At 40.2% G+C, this 16,932-nt stretch overlaps 1 protein-coding gene across 1 annotated transcript in view; it reads right to left on the reverse strand.

The window, feature by feature from the left end:
• The window catches only part of AGPAT5 (1-acylglycerol-3-phosphate O-acyltransferase 5), a 60,492-nt gene that overhangs the window by 38,183 nt on the left and 5,377 nt on the right, over positions 1-16,932 (reverse strand). Inside the window, exons 2-3 of the mRNA XM_063330336.1 lie at positions 3,858-3,927; positions 3,528-3,643 (exon numbers count right to left, since the gene is read on the reverse strand). Coding sequence (XP_063186406.1) covers positions 3,528-3,643; positions 3,858-3,927 — 186 coding nt within the window. The remainder of the gene's footprint in view (positions 1-3,527; positions 3,644-3,857; positions 3,928-16,932) is intronic.

Below are 16,932 nucleotides of genomic sequence, written 5' to 3' on the forward strand. Positions count from 1 at the left end.
CATATCGCAAGACCACCATGCGCTGCATACAGCCCATCTACATAAATATGTCAGCTCCTCTATGGCACAGGGTTACGAATCAAAAGAGAGGCAAGATGCCATACTAGCTAAATATTTGTCTAAAATTCAGTAACAACCAAAAGGGTGCACAAGCTGATGCTGAATAACAGAAAAGACAAAGACATACTTCCTATGTTAAAAAGTCAAGCAAACTCTGGGATATCAAAAATATTTATCAAAATTACATCCCAGCCCCACCAGGTGGTATAAGATGAATAGGAGCTAGCTGCATTTTGGTGGTGAAAGATAGGGCCAAACAAAAATTTCAGATCCACCCAAAAATAATAAAGCCAGTTTTATGAAAAGAAAGAGCTCTACTTAATAAATCAAACCTGGAACATAATAGGTTAATTTAAGTGGTTCTTTTCTTTTCTTGCTATTAGATAGCTGCCTCCACAGAAGAATGCTAGTTATGCAATTGTATATAGCTCAAATTCCCCAATTTGTATTGCATTTCCTTTTCAGTAAGAGATCAAATATATGAACGCATTTCAAAACAGATTTCTGGAAGTACTGTTTTTAAGGTTATAATTTTTTTCCGCTGTACTTTAAAAGCCCCTCTCTCAGTCAACAATGGATTATGTTTACAAATATACTTCCTTTGTGCCTGAATTTCGCTCTCCTGGACATCCAGACCACGTTTATTTCCAAACAGGATGTTTACCTGAGGTAGGGAATATGAATTCCGTGCGCATGGCGTAATTACGTGGCTCTGGAAACTTTTAGTGGAGTGTAAGTGACATCACTGACAGAACATCAACAGGAAGGGCAGGAAGTGTTTTATGTTTTTGCACTGTTTGGTGTGATAAAAACAATAAAAATACCTATTAGCTTGCACTGCAGTCCTGCTGCATCCCGTCTTGGTCATTTAAACACAGACGCATCACCACTGTTAGTAAGCTGCTTTTCATTTGTGTTACTGAATTAAAAATATATATATATTTTATACATATATATATATGTATATATCAAATCATACCCCACTAAATCTTGTAGTACTTTTATGTTTTGAGGAATCTGAAGCTGAACAGATTTTATTTAATATCAATGTTTTGATTAAAAATGTAGGCTACATTCAGATTAATTTCCACAGGAACCTTCTTTTAACAGTCAATATAGCAGTCAGGAAACTGAGTGCTGGATATCCCAGATAGCAATAGTAATTTTCCAAAATCTGGAAAAAAATAATTTCTGGACACCTAATGATAGCAGATGGAATATACATCCTGTCTGTATTTTAATTAAAGCAGACTTAAATCACCACCAATGTAATGACTACAGGCAAGAACAAAGAGCAAAATATTTCCATGCAACAGAATGGTCACTTTAGTGCAAGAAAAATGTAGAGAACCAGAGTCATTAGTGGGGACAAGAATTAGACAACAGAGAAGTCTGTTTTCACCCAGTTGATACCCTCAGTGAAGTATGAAAGGGTGTGACAGACCATACTTATTTAGGGGACTAGGACAGCAAACCCCCCAATAAAAAGAAATTGCAAACAGTTTTCTTATTTTCTCTGCAGCATGTTCTTCTTTAAACATAGAGATTTTAGAAGCAAGGATGGCCCATGGAAACCACCCATGCTCCAGCCTGGATTTATAGCCTACTTGCTGTGTAAGGCACTCATCCAGAAAACAACAAATATTTTCAACCATCAAGCTGAAACCATCAAACCTGGATCTCCCAATATCTTGGGGGACACTCTCACCTTTTATGCACCGAACAGATGGTACCTGTGCTCTAAGATAAAATGGTGTGACAGTTCACAGCCTACAGATGGGCATCTTATGTGACATGATCCAAGACTCCAAAACTCTGTTCAAATTAGGTACCTACAAGGCTACATCTGATTGATGAGAAAGGCCACTGTTTAAGGTGCTTCCTATTCTTCAGCCTGCTAATTAGGCAGCTCATGGATCTGCACCTCCCCTCACCCAACGCTCTCTAAACCCAATCCAACTGACATTAGCTTCTTGGAGGCAAAGTTTCACAGTCAACTGCCACACAAGGTCTATAGTGCCTCCTCCCCTCTTCCCACCCATGGCCATAATACTCAAAACTTTCCCCCCTTTGCTGGTTCTAGCAGTCAACTGATCTGACTTGACTTACGGATGCAAGAGTACAAGCTGTGAGGAACATGCCGCCAAGGATGAGGGAGAGTAAAGCCTTATTTGCACATACATCTGTAGTTGCCTACTCTTCGTATATTCTTTTACAAACTAATATATAGTCCAAATCATACCCAGTGTAATATTTCTCTCAGTATCTCCCATGCTCTTGGACAGGGCTGACAGTCAATTCAATCTAATTATCTGATTCTACTAGAAGTATTTTTCTAAGTGTTTTTCCTTTCCTTTACCTGGGGTAGGGAGGGGTGAGGGGGGGAAGGAGGCACGGGCAGAAAGCAGATTAATGTTCAGGGAACAGGTAAAGATCAAAGATAGAAGCCAAAGGAGAAAAATCTTATCAAACAGGCGCTTTGGAACAGTTACCCAAAACGTAATTCATTTCTATTCTAACAACTAAGCACCCATCTAAATCCTGAGATAAATACTGTGAAGCCATTTTTTAACACCTAGCAAAATGTACAAATACTTCCAAAAACATCCACCTCAACATTTTATTTCATGTGTATATAGAAACAGTGCTGCTTTCAGAAAAACCAAGGAACAGACATGACAGATTCAGAGAGGATTTTAGGGAGGTGAACGCCATCTACGCTGTTTGATCAAAGATCCCATCCACTCAGTATGTGGCTGTGCAGTGAACATGGACCACTCTTTCTTCAGTAATTGTACAATTTTGAGTCACATCAGGTTGAGCTCTCAAACTAAAAGGAAGAAAAGCAGCAAAACGTAGGAAGAGGGAAAAGTAAAATGTAGTAACAGGAATACTGTTAGACTCAGGTTTACAGTGGTTTTGCTTAACTGAAGCCCAAAGCAAAACCACCAACACTTTCACGGAGGCTGGGATCTGCTTTTCCTCCACACTATAGCAAAGCCAAATTTTCCTCTTTTATACTGTGCTAAAATCAAACAATCGAAAAATAAGTAAGTACACCACAGCAATACCAATTTACTTCCAATTTGTAGCATGGTAAAAAAAACCCTATACATAGAAAAAAAAAAAAGTCTGTCTATACCTACTGCTAAGTAGGTTTTTGGATTGTAAAAAGAACGAAGTTCTAGAATATTCTGAAATGCTTCTAACACACTCTACAGTTTTAATTCTAGTAATAAACACCGTTCATAAAAAGTGTTCCTTTAGAAAAGTAAACTGATTCTTTAATAACTGTCTCTCAGCTAAGACACACATCTAACTACAGTGAGTAAAACTAGCTATTTTCATGTTCAAATAAACAAATGCCATCTCAGAACTACATCTTCCTAGCACATACGATAAATGGAAGGAAAGTACATCTTACATATTTGATCCACCAACAGCAAGGGAAAAGGGAATGGGCTTACCTGTGAAAAATACCACCCGTACAGTGGAAGCCATTTTAACCCATCTTTCAAGACATACCGGACGTGCCCGAGAGCATTCTGCCTAATTGCCAGCATGTCTGCAATAATCCAATCAACTGCAAAGACAAAAGCCCAACATGTTTAGTTAAACTAGTTTTTAATTGCCACTGGCAAAACAAAAAGCACATGTTCTACATATAAATATCATTAAAGGTTTCTGAACTTGAAGTTCCTGATCATTAGGGCAAAGCTGGAAAGACACACAGTAAACAGATAAGCAGATATTTTAAATCTATGAAAGTGCTAAGACAAATAACAAAAAATACAAACCTGTACACTGATGATTTGATAAATATATTACATTTTCTTTATTTTTTGGCAAATCCCCGTAGATTACTACCTAAAAAAAGAAATGTAGTATTACATTAGTATTTATTTTCATTGCATTAGACAGCGATGAGATCCACTGCAGTAATTAGCTATTTAGTAGAAAAACTGCCAGCAAGTTAGCACCATTAAAAGAAAAACACCCCATCACCACATCAGTACTCATCATGCATACAACTGACTTATCAACAAAGCAGTGAATATTAATTAATGATGGCTTAAAGAAACCTATTCTGTTCCTATGCCTCTGCCCTAGAACCGGATCCATGGAAGCTGACCTACACCCACAAGACCCCTACATTAATATAATTAAAGGTAAAGAAGAACCATAGACATGTACAAAACCACCATTTAACGGTATACATCCAATGAGTAAGACATGCTTCAGGCGGATGCTTGTTATCATTCAATCTAAAATGGTAAATTTTCCTGGATCAGAGCAAGAACAAAATCTCAAGCATTTGCCATGATTTCAACCATCAAGAACTTGCAAAAAGGCATGAGGTTGAGAGGTGTCTTTAAATTGGTCTTCAGTTTCCAGCTAGCAGGGTTTGTTAGGTTTTTCTTCCTCTGTTACGTTAAAGACATCCTTTAACCTTGTGGTTTCCCCCCTGAAAGGTAATTGCCTAGTAGTGAAATAACCTTCTGAGATCATGACTACAAAGCCAGATGCTGAAACAGTAATCCAAGTCAGCTTTTAAAATGGATTAATTCAGTTACTTTTATTTCAAATATAAAATGAGAAACGAATGAAACCATTTCAATTCTGAATTGAAGAATCCACGCAGCTGTTTAATCATCTTTAATAAATACTTTCATTATCTAATGAAGCTTACTTTTTCCAACCAGTACACTGTAGGTAGCATTCCCCCCTTCCTCTGCTGATACTAATGGCTGTACTCCTTGTTTCTAGAAGTTAGCTGTATTAAACATATACTCTTACTCCAAGTGACTCCATTCACCAAAACCCAAAGCCCTATTTGGAAGGTTTACTCACTTACTATCACCACTTCCCTAGTCTGGACCATCTGGGAATTTTATCAGGAAGATCTAACTAAGATCTAACTGTTCAGTGGACAAGGAACAGGGTGGATGGTTGCATCCAAACGGTGGGGGTCAATGGCTCTATGTCCAGATGGAGAAGGGTCACAAGTGGTGTTCCTCAGGGAGCCATCCTGGGGGACTGGTGCTGTTCAACATCTTCATCAGTGATATAGACAGTGGGATCAAGTGCACCCTCAGCAAGTTTGCTGATGACACGAAGCTGTGTGGTGCGGCTTACAGGCCAGAGGGATGGGATGTCATCCAGAGGGACCTGGATGAGCTAGAAACGAGCAAACCTTATGAACTTCAACAAGGCCAAGTGCAAGGCCCTACAGTCGGGTTGAAACAATCCTCATTATCAATACAGGCTGGGGGATGACGTGATAGAGAGCAGCCCTGCGGAAAAGGACTTGGGGATACTGGTGGATGAAAAGCTGGACATGAACCAACAATGTGCACTCGCAGCCCAGAAGGCCAATCGCATCCTGGGCTGCATCAAAAGAAGCGAGGCCAGCAGATCCAGAGAGGGGATTCTGCCCCTCTACTCTGCTCTGGTGAGACCCCACCTGGAGTACTCTGTCCAGCTCTGGAGCCCTCAGCACAAGAAGGACATGGACCTGTTGGCGCGGGTCCAGAGGAGGGCCATAAAGACGATCCAAGGGCTGGAGCACCTCTCCTATGAGGACAGGCTGGGAGAGTTGGGGTTGTTCAGCCTGGAGAAGAGAAGGCTCCAGGGAGACCTTATAGCAGCCTTCCAGTACCTGAAGGGGGCCTACAAGAAAACTGGGGAGGGGCTGTTTGCAAGGGCATGTAGCGATAGGGTGAGGGGCAATGGTTTTAAACTAGAGCAGGGTAGGTTTAGATTAGACATTAGGGAGAAGTTCTTTACAATGAGGGTGGTGAGGCACTGGAACAGGTTGCCCAGAGAGGTGGTGGAGGCCCCATCCCTGGAGACATTCAAGGCCAGGCTTGATGAGGCTCTGAGCAACCTGATCTAGTTGAAGATGCTCCTGCTTACTGCAGGGGGGCTGGACTAGATGACCTTTAAAGGTCCCTTCCAACCCAACACATTCTATGATTCTATGAATATTCGGATCTTGATTAATATCATTTAGTATGTCTAGTTACATATTGATCCTTACAGAAGGTGTCTAAGAGCACCTCTGGAAAATCTGCCCACCTCTCAGTTAACCTGTGATACCAGATGGGTAACACCTTGCATTGTAATGCTAAGCAAAAACCCCACATAAAGCTGTATGTTTTACATTCATGCTGCTCCTTCTGCTTCGAAAAATGCAACTGCACTGTTGATTATATTTTACTTTCAAGGCAGGAAACCAAATATTGGCAAACTGAGATATTCAGTAAATACGTGAACAAGAGATCATCCAGCATACATACAAGAGAACATTACTTGAATTAATTTTTTTTCCAAAAAAAGGCAGGCACAATACATTTTAACTGAACATTAGTTGTAACAAGTCTGTTGACAAGTATATTCTGAACCGCATCCAAGAAATTCAAACAAGATTTTGAAAAGCTGTAGGAGTAATCTTCTATTGAAGCTCCAGGAAAATTTGTAACCTGACACTCTAGGTACCACATACCACTTAGTGCACGGTGGCAGTCAGAGGGTCTGATCTTACAGTTCAGGTGCAAAAATTCCACTGAAATAAAAAATTATCTTCCTACTCTCACTTCTGGACTTAAAGTTTCGTTTTTCAAGTGTACATTTTTCCAGCAGTGTTATGCACTAGGTCTACTGTTTTCTTTAATTTCCAGTTAAGACTCCACTATGCAGTTTCCAGCAAAGACTGTTTTCACGTAAGGGAAAAGGCCCAATAGAACAAATCACTAAACCAGAAGGTCCTGAATGCTATCTGTGCTTTTTTAAAATGTAAGAAAATAAGAACAAGAGGAAAATAAAATCTGCTCTCGACGCTCTAAGAGCTGCCCCACACAAGAAACAGGATTTGAAATATATAATTTATAACTTCAACTTGTAAAAATTTCCACTTTAATGTACAAAGCCAAAATCTCAGTGTAATCAGACCCACAATTCAAAGCATTCACTTGTGACTATTGCATGAGTAAAAGCAAATATAAAGGATCATTCCCTTAAAAAACATGTATGACTGTGACTGCCAAATATAACAGTTAATCTGTATTATTTTTTATTTCAAATAAGATTGGATCTAGTTCACTTTTTAATCCCAGAGGAACACCCGCTCATTGTTACTGTAAGCAATTTCTATGTACAACATTAACTCTTACCATAACAGTTGCAAGTGTTTACATGTAACGGACCAAAATTTTTTACTGATGATAAAATACATAGCCATACTGTTGTACAGAACTAATAATAATTAAAAAAAAAAATCTATCTTTTTCTATTTATAATTAGCTCTCAATAAACATAAAAAAATGGGATATTTTATTTCAAAGCAAAGGAAAGAGAGAGAAAATCTGGAAACACTATTTTGTTTGCTCAGATGGCTCAGCCTAAGAGGATGCAACAGCTTTAACTGCAGCATCGTTCACTTCAGCACTGCCCATTTCAGTAATCTCGAGAAAAGGCTTATACAGTTCACGAAAGGCCAGCAAACAGCTATTCACGTATGAGACATTCACACTTAGGAAATGAGAGCTACGAACTTACGATACAACTGTTATTACAGCCAGGTAAGAATGGCAACTTCCAACCTGCATTCTCTAGAGGCTTCTTCAAAGTTCACAGGAGACACCTACTCTGTGGGCAGCCACACAGCTTTTCTTCTGAGAACAAAGGATTTTTGCTTTATTGTTGTGTCTCTGGAAATTTTCACAGACCTTACACAACAGAGGGCTAACAGTTAAGGACTTTGAATCCTGCAGAAAAATTGCCGTTTTCCCTTTGAGATGATGTCTGAAGAATTCACCTGAAGAGTACCCCCCAGGGCAAGCCTTTAATTTCTGACAATCTGATGCTTTTAGGTGAACTAGAGCACCTAATGGATATTATAGCTGCAGAAGGAAATGACACAGTACTCTTCATAGTCTCCAGAAAACCTCTGACTCCCTGCTGTTTCTTGTAGCTAACTTTGCAGAATTCCCCGCTGCAGAGAATGTGCAGTCTCTGCCTCCTTCTCAGTCTGCTGGTGCAGAAGAGATCTAGGGACCACAGTGAAGGCAAGCACTTGAATGATTTACCAGGGTCATCAATGCAGAAAAAAAATGTCCACAGTGCTAGGTTGTGTGCATGCCCCTTTTGAAACAACCTGAAGAGATCTGAGTAGCTAAGAGACTCCTAGTCCTCCTCAGAAGCACAGTGCTGTTCTGGGGTCTGCAGAGCACCAGAGGGACAGTCATCCCCTCTGCAGGGGACTCACTAGCCACCACCAGGGAAGTGGTGCAGGAGGGTTGGAAAAAGATGCTTTTTAAGGTCCCTTCCAACTCAAACTATTCTATGATTCTAGGACATGCCTGGAAGGCAACTTTCAGTTTCAGAAGCTAACATACCCAGTGTTTCAGGTATTTTATGCACAGCTCTCCAAATGTCACAGCACACATACATTCTACCCATGTATCAGTCTGAAAGACTGAGAAGATAAATGTCCTGTCTGCCACAATGAAGCAAGAGAATAACCTAATTATTTGAATAGGTGCTGCTTTGTTTAAAAAAAAAAAAAAGGCACAAAGAAGTCAAGCAAAGAAAACAAGTTAAAAGGAAGAGCAACACTGAGCCAAAGTAAGCAGAGATTTGAGGGAAGATATTTAAAATGCAGTTTACAGTCTAACATTGCAAACATTACTTGGGTACAGAACATTAAAATGTGTCCTTTTAGCCATGTTTTGGTTGCTTCACAGCCCAGTTCACAATAACGGGTAATACAGTTACTGTTAATATGGGTCTTCCGCATCCGTTTACATAGCTGTCAAACTCAATTCAGTGAAGTCTCAAATAAAGGAAACCGGATGCTATGAGAGTCCCTGCTGTGGGAAGGCTGGTACCCAGCTTCCCTGGATGCCACACACCAAAGCTGCTCACACGCTCAGCAGGCACAAGATGCACCTCAGAGTGTTGTGGCCAGAGGAAGCTCTGGCTCACTGGCAGAAGGTCACAAGTCCTGATGAGAGAATTTATTAATTCAGTGATAGGCTGATCTATGCATGCAAATGGGAGCTCCTGGGTGATCTGGTGACACCAGTTTCAGCTTCCCTAGCAGCCTCTGCTTCTTCCAGTGCAACACGCTGAACCATGACTGTGCTAATGTGGTAGGTCACGTAGCAATGTAAAACAGTCCTGCACAGCAGTCACACCCGAATAACTCATAATTTGCGTAGGTTTTCACTGCAACAAGGTGGACACTCCCAATTTAGAGTGAGAGCTTTATTTCTTTCTTATGAAATCTGTATATATCAAAGAAAATTAAATAGATCATTTTAATCACATTCTAGCTGCCTCAGCTCAGTAAACAGGACCACGACAAAAATAACTCAAGAGGTAAAAGTAATCACACTATCAGAAGACCTGCTTGCAGGTCAACTGGAGACCACTTCAAACTCCTAGCAAACAGATTACCTTAATATGATAACTGGATATGGCTGACAATGGGAGCAGTTCAGGAGCTGACCTGCAAGCAGATCCGGTACTTCTGCTTCAGTGGCAATGAGGCAGCACAGATGGTTATTGGTAATAAAAACTCAGGCCATCTCATCTGATGTCCTATCACATGTCTACCAGCACACTCATCCTTGGTTCCTCAGACTTCTCAACCCTCCTTCCTTCTCTGCTCAAAGAAACTAGGTGTGAATGGCAGAATGGTGCTCCCTTCTTTGCTTTTACTTCAACAAAACTGGTGTGCACCAGGGCACTTTGCGGAGAAGGTGGAGCACTCTGATCAGGAAAAACATCAGCTTTAAGCACAGCCAATAGCAACTGGAAAGAAGGATAAAAGCAGTAGGATAATAGCAGGAGAACATTCCTTCCCTCTCCTAGAGGAAGAGAGGACAAACAGAACACTGAAGACATCAACACTTCACTTAAAAACAACCATACAGATTTCATATACTCAGCTGTGCTATCCTCACAACATGCACTTCTTTCCATTTCACTATTTTTTCTTGACTTTTATAACTGGGACCGCATGCTCTCTGGGACAAGAGCATCTTTGTTAATTGGGCACTATTACAACATGAGTGCTTATTAAAATAAACAGTATCCTAGGATGTATTTCTCATCTGTTTGTTAAAAAGCCTGGGTAATTTTGTGGTGAAAGGGTGGAGCTTGCATCAACAAACCACCAAAAGCAACTACCAGATACGGCATCTGAAAGTCAACACGTAACCCTGTGCAAGCTGACTTCTGCAGCATTGCTGCAGGCATCTTAAGGGAAGCGGTTTAAATTCTGTCTCAGTCTAAAAACCTGCCTGATGACACAACCAGTCCTTTGAGCTTCTAGTGAAAGTACCTCGGATCACAGAATAAGTTTATCCTGCTTGACAAGAAGCAGGCTCAAGCCAGGATGTAAATGGGGAACTTGTACTTGGTGCCGACAAATTTCTCAGGTTTTCAGATGTCCTACTGTAAGAATTTCAAATCTTTAGTTTTCTTCACAGAAGACAGAGAAGGACTTCTATTCGCATTTAACAGATACGGGTTTCTCTTGCCTACAGCAGAAGGAATAGGAATAGGACAGAAGGAGACAGGACTTTAACGTTTTAGTTTTTAGTTGCTTCACCTCTAGATTTAAAAAAAAAAAAAAAACAAGAAACTTTTAAGTATCATTTTTTAAAAAAATACCTTTAGGTCATATACAGGTTTTCGGTAATGGGCATATTATTGCTACACCTCATAACCTCTTTAGTTAAGGACACTCTGCTCAATACATAATTGCAAAAGTCTAAAGTCTGCTGCTGAGGGTCAGCATCAAACCATAAAATCACAATGCAATCCATTTTATTGAAGCAGAGAGTTCACTCAAATGTATTTTACTGGGGTTTGGTGAAGAAAACCATTACCAAGAGACTGAACTCTCTAGAATACTGAGAAGATTCCTATATGTAATTCATTTTAAAAAATTCATTAATTTGATTGAACCAGAAAGCAGCAAACTCAAAAAACCACAGTTACTACCATTTTATTTCCTGAATAGGACTGAATCATACCACCTGATTTATGAAGTCTGTACATTTTTTCTTTCATACTATTTTCTAGTCCTATGGTCTAAACTGACAAACTGTTACAAGCTTGAGTGGTTATGCTTCATTCAATGGCACTAGCTACATGTATAGAAGTCTAGTTTTGACGCTGATGTAAAGGCTTTACAGTTTCTCAGCTGAATTCAGGATAATTTACCCCTCAATTAAGGAAAAACTCCTCTGAAACAATCAGAATCAATAAAATCTTAAAGGAAATGCAGTTACCTTGTGAGCTAATGAAAACATATATTAATATTGATAATAAATTTATAATATCTGTCAGTAAAAATACAGCTTTAGTCTTTTATTCTGTGCATATTTAACTACTTTTTGTATTTGAGCATAAAAAAGACTTGCAAACAGTCCTCTCCAAAGTCTCAGATGGTGATTTAGACTAGAACATTACAAACCACTTCATTCACACCAGTCTAACATTACCTAGATAGTGATGTGTATAGTTTCACAGCTTCTCATTCAGAGGGTGATTCAGGTGGTGATTATTGTTTAGAGAAGGGGCATGTGGTAGAGCAAAGAAGTTCTGGGAAACAGACATAAAAACTGGAACATCTTATCTGAGCAAAAGACTAATTTCACAGAAAATAAGTTTCCACAATACCAAGTATGTCGGGACAATTTCAGTTAAAATTTACATTTACTTAAACAACAGTCCCAGACCAGATTCAACAAAACCACTCCAGTGGTTACCCATGGCACATCAATCAGAAAGAGGAGCTCTTGGCTTCTGGGGGAGCTCAGTGCTGCAGAAGGGGATTCACAAAACCTGAGATACTGAGCCTAACAGCTTTGGAATTGCCAGAACCCATCCCACTGAAAGCAGATGCAGATCTTAAATCCCATCCCACCCTAATACGTTGCTCACTGCTGTCAGAGGTACATCTATAAAGCATGATTCTCTCTTCTGAAAGCAAACTGCTAAATCATCTTTTTCAAAGAAGTGGTGGGGATATGTGTATGTAAGAGAGAACTGAACTGATGCATCCTGTAAGGTGAGTTTTTGCTCTACTTCATTCAGTTAAAGAGAGGTACAATAATTTATTGTACCTCATAACAAACATTTGTTTGTTTGTTGGTTTGTTTAAACAGGAACAAAAGAGCTATAGCTTTTTTTTGAGGTCCCCAGTCCTGCCAGCACATGCTAAATATCATTTGAAAGTACTTTGTAGATTCAAGAGCTTTGCTTCTAGATTCTGATCAGGGCTATACATGTGTTGGGAACTTCGCTTTAAGCACACACAATTACTTCATTCCTGCCTGGACTTCTTAGCTACCTGAGGAACCTTGGTGTCTTGGTGACAGAAATAAAGCAGGATTAATCATGACAGAATTTTAAGACTTTGGCATCTAAATTCTAAATAAATCTGACTTTTCAGTACCTAAACCATTTACTTGATCTTTCTGAAAATTACTTGCTTTTGATTACAGTGCAGTTCTATGGCACAGACCATGAAGCGGCCCACAATTACAATCAGTGACCGCTTGGGTTAGAGCATCTAATTAACTTTTACCATAAATCACCAGCAATTACATTTTTTTTAATAAGTACTGCAGAGATTTCAAATATAGATGGCAAATGTGAAAGGAGATTATTTATAAGGTAAGATTTCAAGAGGAAAGTTTTTCTTAACATCTGGCATCTATCTTGGTATTACGCAAAACCTGAACATGCCTTCCAGTACAAGAGTGGAAGGAAGTATTCCACCTGTTTCATTAGGAGAGCAACGGTCTCCCTTATAATCCTTTGGCACCTCTTAAGATTTCTTCCCGCAGATTTTTGTAATTTCCTTAAAAGAAAGGAAAAAGTGACCCACATTTAATGTAGCTATTGTTTACTTTATTACTCTTCTGTAGTGGAAAATACATGCCTGTGTCCCATCCCATCCATCCCCTCAAAATAGCAGCTACAGTGCCTTGGTACATTAAGCACATTCTGGAAATGTTATTCTTTGTGCACCTCATACCAGCCAGAAGCAGGAAGCTTCATGGCAGTTTGCAGTGTTCCTCTAGCTAGAGCTCTTTATAACGGAATCACAGAATCATATGGGTTGGAAGGGACCTTTAAAGGTCATCTAATCCAATCCCCCCTGCAATGAGCAGGGACATCTTCAACTAGATCAGGTTGCTTAGAGTCCCGTCCAACCTGACCTTGAATGCTTCCAGGGATGGCACATCTACCACCTCTCTGGGCAACCTCTTCCAGTGTTTCACCACCCTCATTGTATAATGTTTCTTCTATCAAGACTAAATCTTCTCTCTTTCAGTTTAAAGCCATTATCCCTTGTCCTGTAACAACAAGCCCTGCTAAAACGTTTGTCCCCATCTCTCCCGTAGGCCCCCTTTAAATACTTGGCCCTTGGAAGGCTGCAGTAAGGTCTCCCTGGGGCCTTCAGACTGAACAACCCCAACTCTCTCAGCCTGTCTTTGTAGGAGAGGTGCTCCAGCCCTCAGATCCTTTTTGGACCTCCTCTGGACCTGCACCAACAGGTCCATGTCTTTCCTGTGCTGAGGGCTCCAGAGCTGGATACAGTAGTCCAGGTTGCGTCTCACCAGAGCAGAGTAGAGGGGCAGAATCACCTCCCTCGACCTGCTGGCCACGCTTCTTTTGATGCAGCCCAGGATAGGGTTGGCTTTCTGGGCTGCGAGCACACATTGCCAGCTCATGTCCAGCTTTTCATCTACCAGCACCTCCAAGTCCTTCTCAGCAGGGCTACTTTCAATCCCTTCACCCCCCAAGCCTGTATTGATAGTGGGGGTTGGCCCAACCCAGGTGCAGAACCCTGCACTTGGCCTTGTTGAACCTCAGGAGTTTCACATGGGCCCACTTCTCCAGCCTCTGCAGGTCCCTCTGGATGGCATCCCATCCCTCAGGCATGTCAAGTGCACCACTCAGCTTGATGTCATCTGCAAACTTGGTGAGGGTGCACTCGATCATACTGTCTATGTCACTGAAGACAGGTTTTAAAAAAAAATTTTTGAAAGCTCCTCCACACATCATTTTCAGTAAGTATTTAGAATTTAAGCACTATGAACTTTCAAGATGAGGCAAGGGAATCATTACACAGCAAAAGGGAACATGCAGAGAGGTATCTGAGCTAGCTGCAACTCATCTGGCTCCACACCTGAACACAATAAACTTGAATCAGCCTCAAAAAATAGCCACTGTTAAAATCACTCCAATATCTGCACACCACCACAGCATGTGAATGAGCCAGTTCACCTGCAGCTCACTCGGGACTGTGCACTATGTTTGCTTACGCAAAAAGAAACGTGTGTCCTCAGATTCCCAACTAGCGTTAGAAAATGGGACAGGATAACTCTTCAAGTCCATCCATAAGTTCCAGGGGGAAAATTATTGCAACTACTACAATTCAAAGTCATCCAAAATAATTCTCTTTCTTCACATCTAGTTATGTGCTCAAATACAGATTCGACCAAATCATGGGTAGCTAATTTTTACATTTAAAAAGTCAAACTAGCATAAACTTTATGATTTCCTAGTCCCACACTGAGGTGAGGAGCTAGTTATAACAAGGAACATGACAAGTAATGTGTGACAGAACTGAAACGAACAAAAGAAGAAATTAATTTCCCTGTTTTTTTATCCCAAATCTCTTCATAGTATAAATTCAAATTGACAGAACAAAGATTAAAGAATATTTTTCCCCTGAGAAGATATGCTTCCTCATAATTGTAATGTCAAAATCCCTGACATCTGAGCCTACTTTATCTAACACAACTAAAACAGAAAAAAAGGATACCCTGTAAGCCTGAGGTAAATAGTTTGAAATAATTGGAGTCGAATGTTTAACTATGAATAGAATCTTCTCTTAGCAAGAACAGTGTCTGATGGTAGAGTACCAGGAGAAAAAACTTCTCAATTAACAATCATCCTTACATAAAGGATCTGGACGTATTATGTAAGCAGAAGGAAAGGGCATGGAAGAGCACTGTAAAACACCATGGCCCACTACCTACCAAAACACAGCTAAATGCAAAAAGAGGAAAGTGCATAAAACTCATGCAGGTTTAAAAAAAAAAAACAATGTGAAATTTAAAAAAAATGTGATAAATACCATTTGTATTTTCAAATGTAACAAATTATACAAAATCAGGACAACTTGTATTAAGAACTGAATAGACTAAAAATCTTAAGATATTCAAATTAAAATATACTTAAACAGAAAATTTCAAAATCAAACCATGAAATTCTAAAGCTTACTGGCCAAATACGTGGAATCAGAACTTGTAAGTGCATTCAGACTTGCCCTTTGACTCCTTAGCTTTTCCTACTTGACAAATACTTGCTTTTTAGTATTTTTGTAAATATATGTAGCTAACTTTAAAATGTAAACGTACATATTAGTTTTAAATTGCAGACTGTATTAGATAAGGCTGATACAAAATTCAGATTCAGTTGTGACTTGCCAATTAGAAAACATATGCTAGGCAAATCTCCACACAAAGCTTCTCATTTATGAACCCAAACAGCAGTTTTGATTCAGGTAGCTGACACTTGATTTCTAAAACTGCCAACAGACCTCAGTTTTAATGTATTTATTTTATTTTCCATATATTCGGAGGGAGGTGGGGGATGATCAGGATCAGCACTGAAAGCGCGCTAAAATTCTTTCCAGATTGCCCCCGAGCCAAGTCTGCAGCACACCAGAATTCTAGCTGATATCCCAACGAACCGTAGTCATGAAGGACTTAATTTTCACCTTCAGAACGACAGCCAAAGGCAGATAGAAAAAAAATTAAGACATATGCAAATATATCTTTTGCAATATCTATAAAAGAAAGAGCGCAAAGCTTACATACCTAATGTATCTATTTTTGCTGCCTCACACCACAGTTGAACGTAAGAGTCTAAAATTAGGCATCCATCTCGATTTGAAAGCCACATCCCTCAGGCTTAGCAGGTATCACTTAATTTCTGCTACAGTAACACGCAGGACTTTTTTTATACTATGAAAGATATATACATCTGGAGACAGCTGTGCACTGAAATCTCTAATGAGATGAGACAGGGTAAAGTGTCTTCATGGAACCAGTATCACAGCAGAAAATTTCACTGGGCTTCTTTCAGAAGTTTACCACACGGAAGTGATTCCCTTCACTATGTTCTCCAGCTTCTTTTCAATCTTTGCACCGCGCCAATCCCCAAATTTCTATCAGTCCCTCACAACCTTTATTTCATTACTTCTACCATCACAAATAAATGACAAGCGATGATGATCTTACCCTCTCAACATGCCTCACAACAGCTCACGTAGTTTAGCAATGTGAGCAGGAATGAACTAGGAGAGCGCAAGCCCTCGGAGGCTGCTCAGCTACCACCTGAGCTTGCAGGTTTGTTTTGCCTGTATCTCTGCACCTTCCAGCTCAGCTCCCATACCATCACAGTCCTCACCCACTCCTGAGCTGCCAGACTGGGAGAAGAGCCCAGGGAACTCAAACGCAGGTTCATAAAACCAGGTTCATGCCAAAATGCAATTGCCAGCACTTTCTTACCAAACACAACTGGAGAAGGGTGAAAAGTGACATCTCCTTTTGACCTTCCAGTTATGGCACCTGCCCGAGAAACAGGTCCTCATCTCGAGGGGAGTCAGACCCTGTCACTCACATCTACCGACACACGGCAGATAGAAGACAAACCTTCACCCTACCTTGATGAAGCCTGGTTATGATGCCTCCCCCACTGTGGAGAGGGAAGAACCAGGTTCCAAAAAGATGACAACCCACCTCACCAACAGCAACCAGAAGTACCTCCCTGATG

Source organism: Chroicocephalus ridibundus, chromosome 3 (genome assembly GCF_963924245.1).
Source record: "Chroicocephalus ridibundus chromosome 3, bChrRid1.1, whole genome shotgun sequence".
NCBI classification, from domain to species: domain Eukaryota; kingdom Metazoa; phylum Chordata; class Aves; order Charadriiformes; family Laridae; genus Chroicocephalus; species Chroicocephalus ridibundus.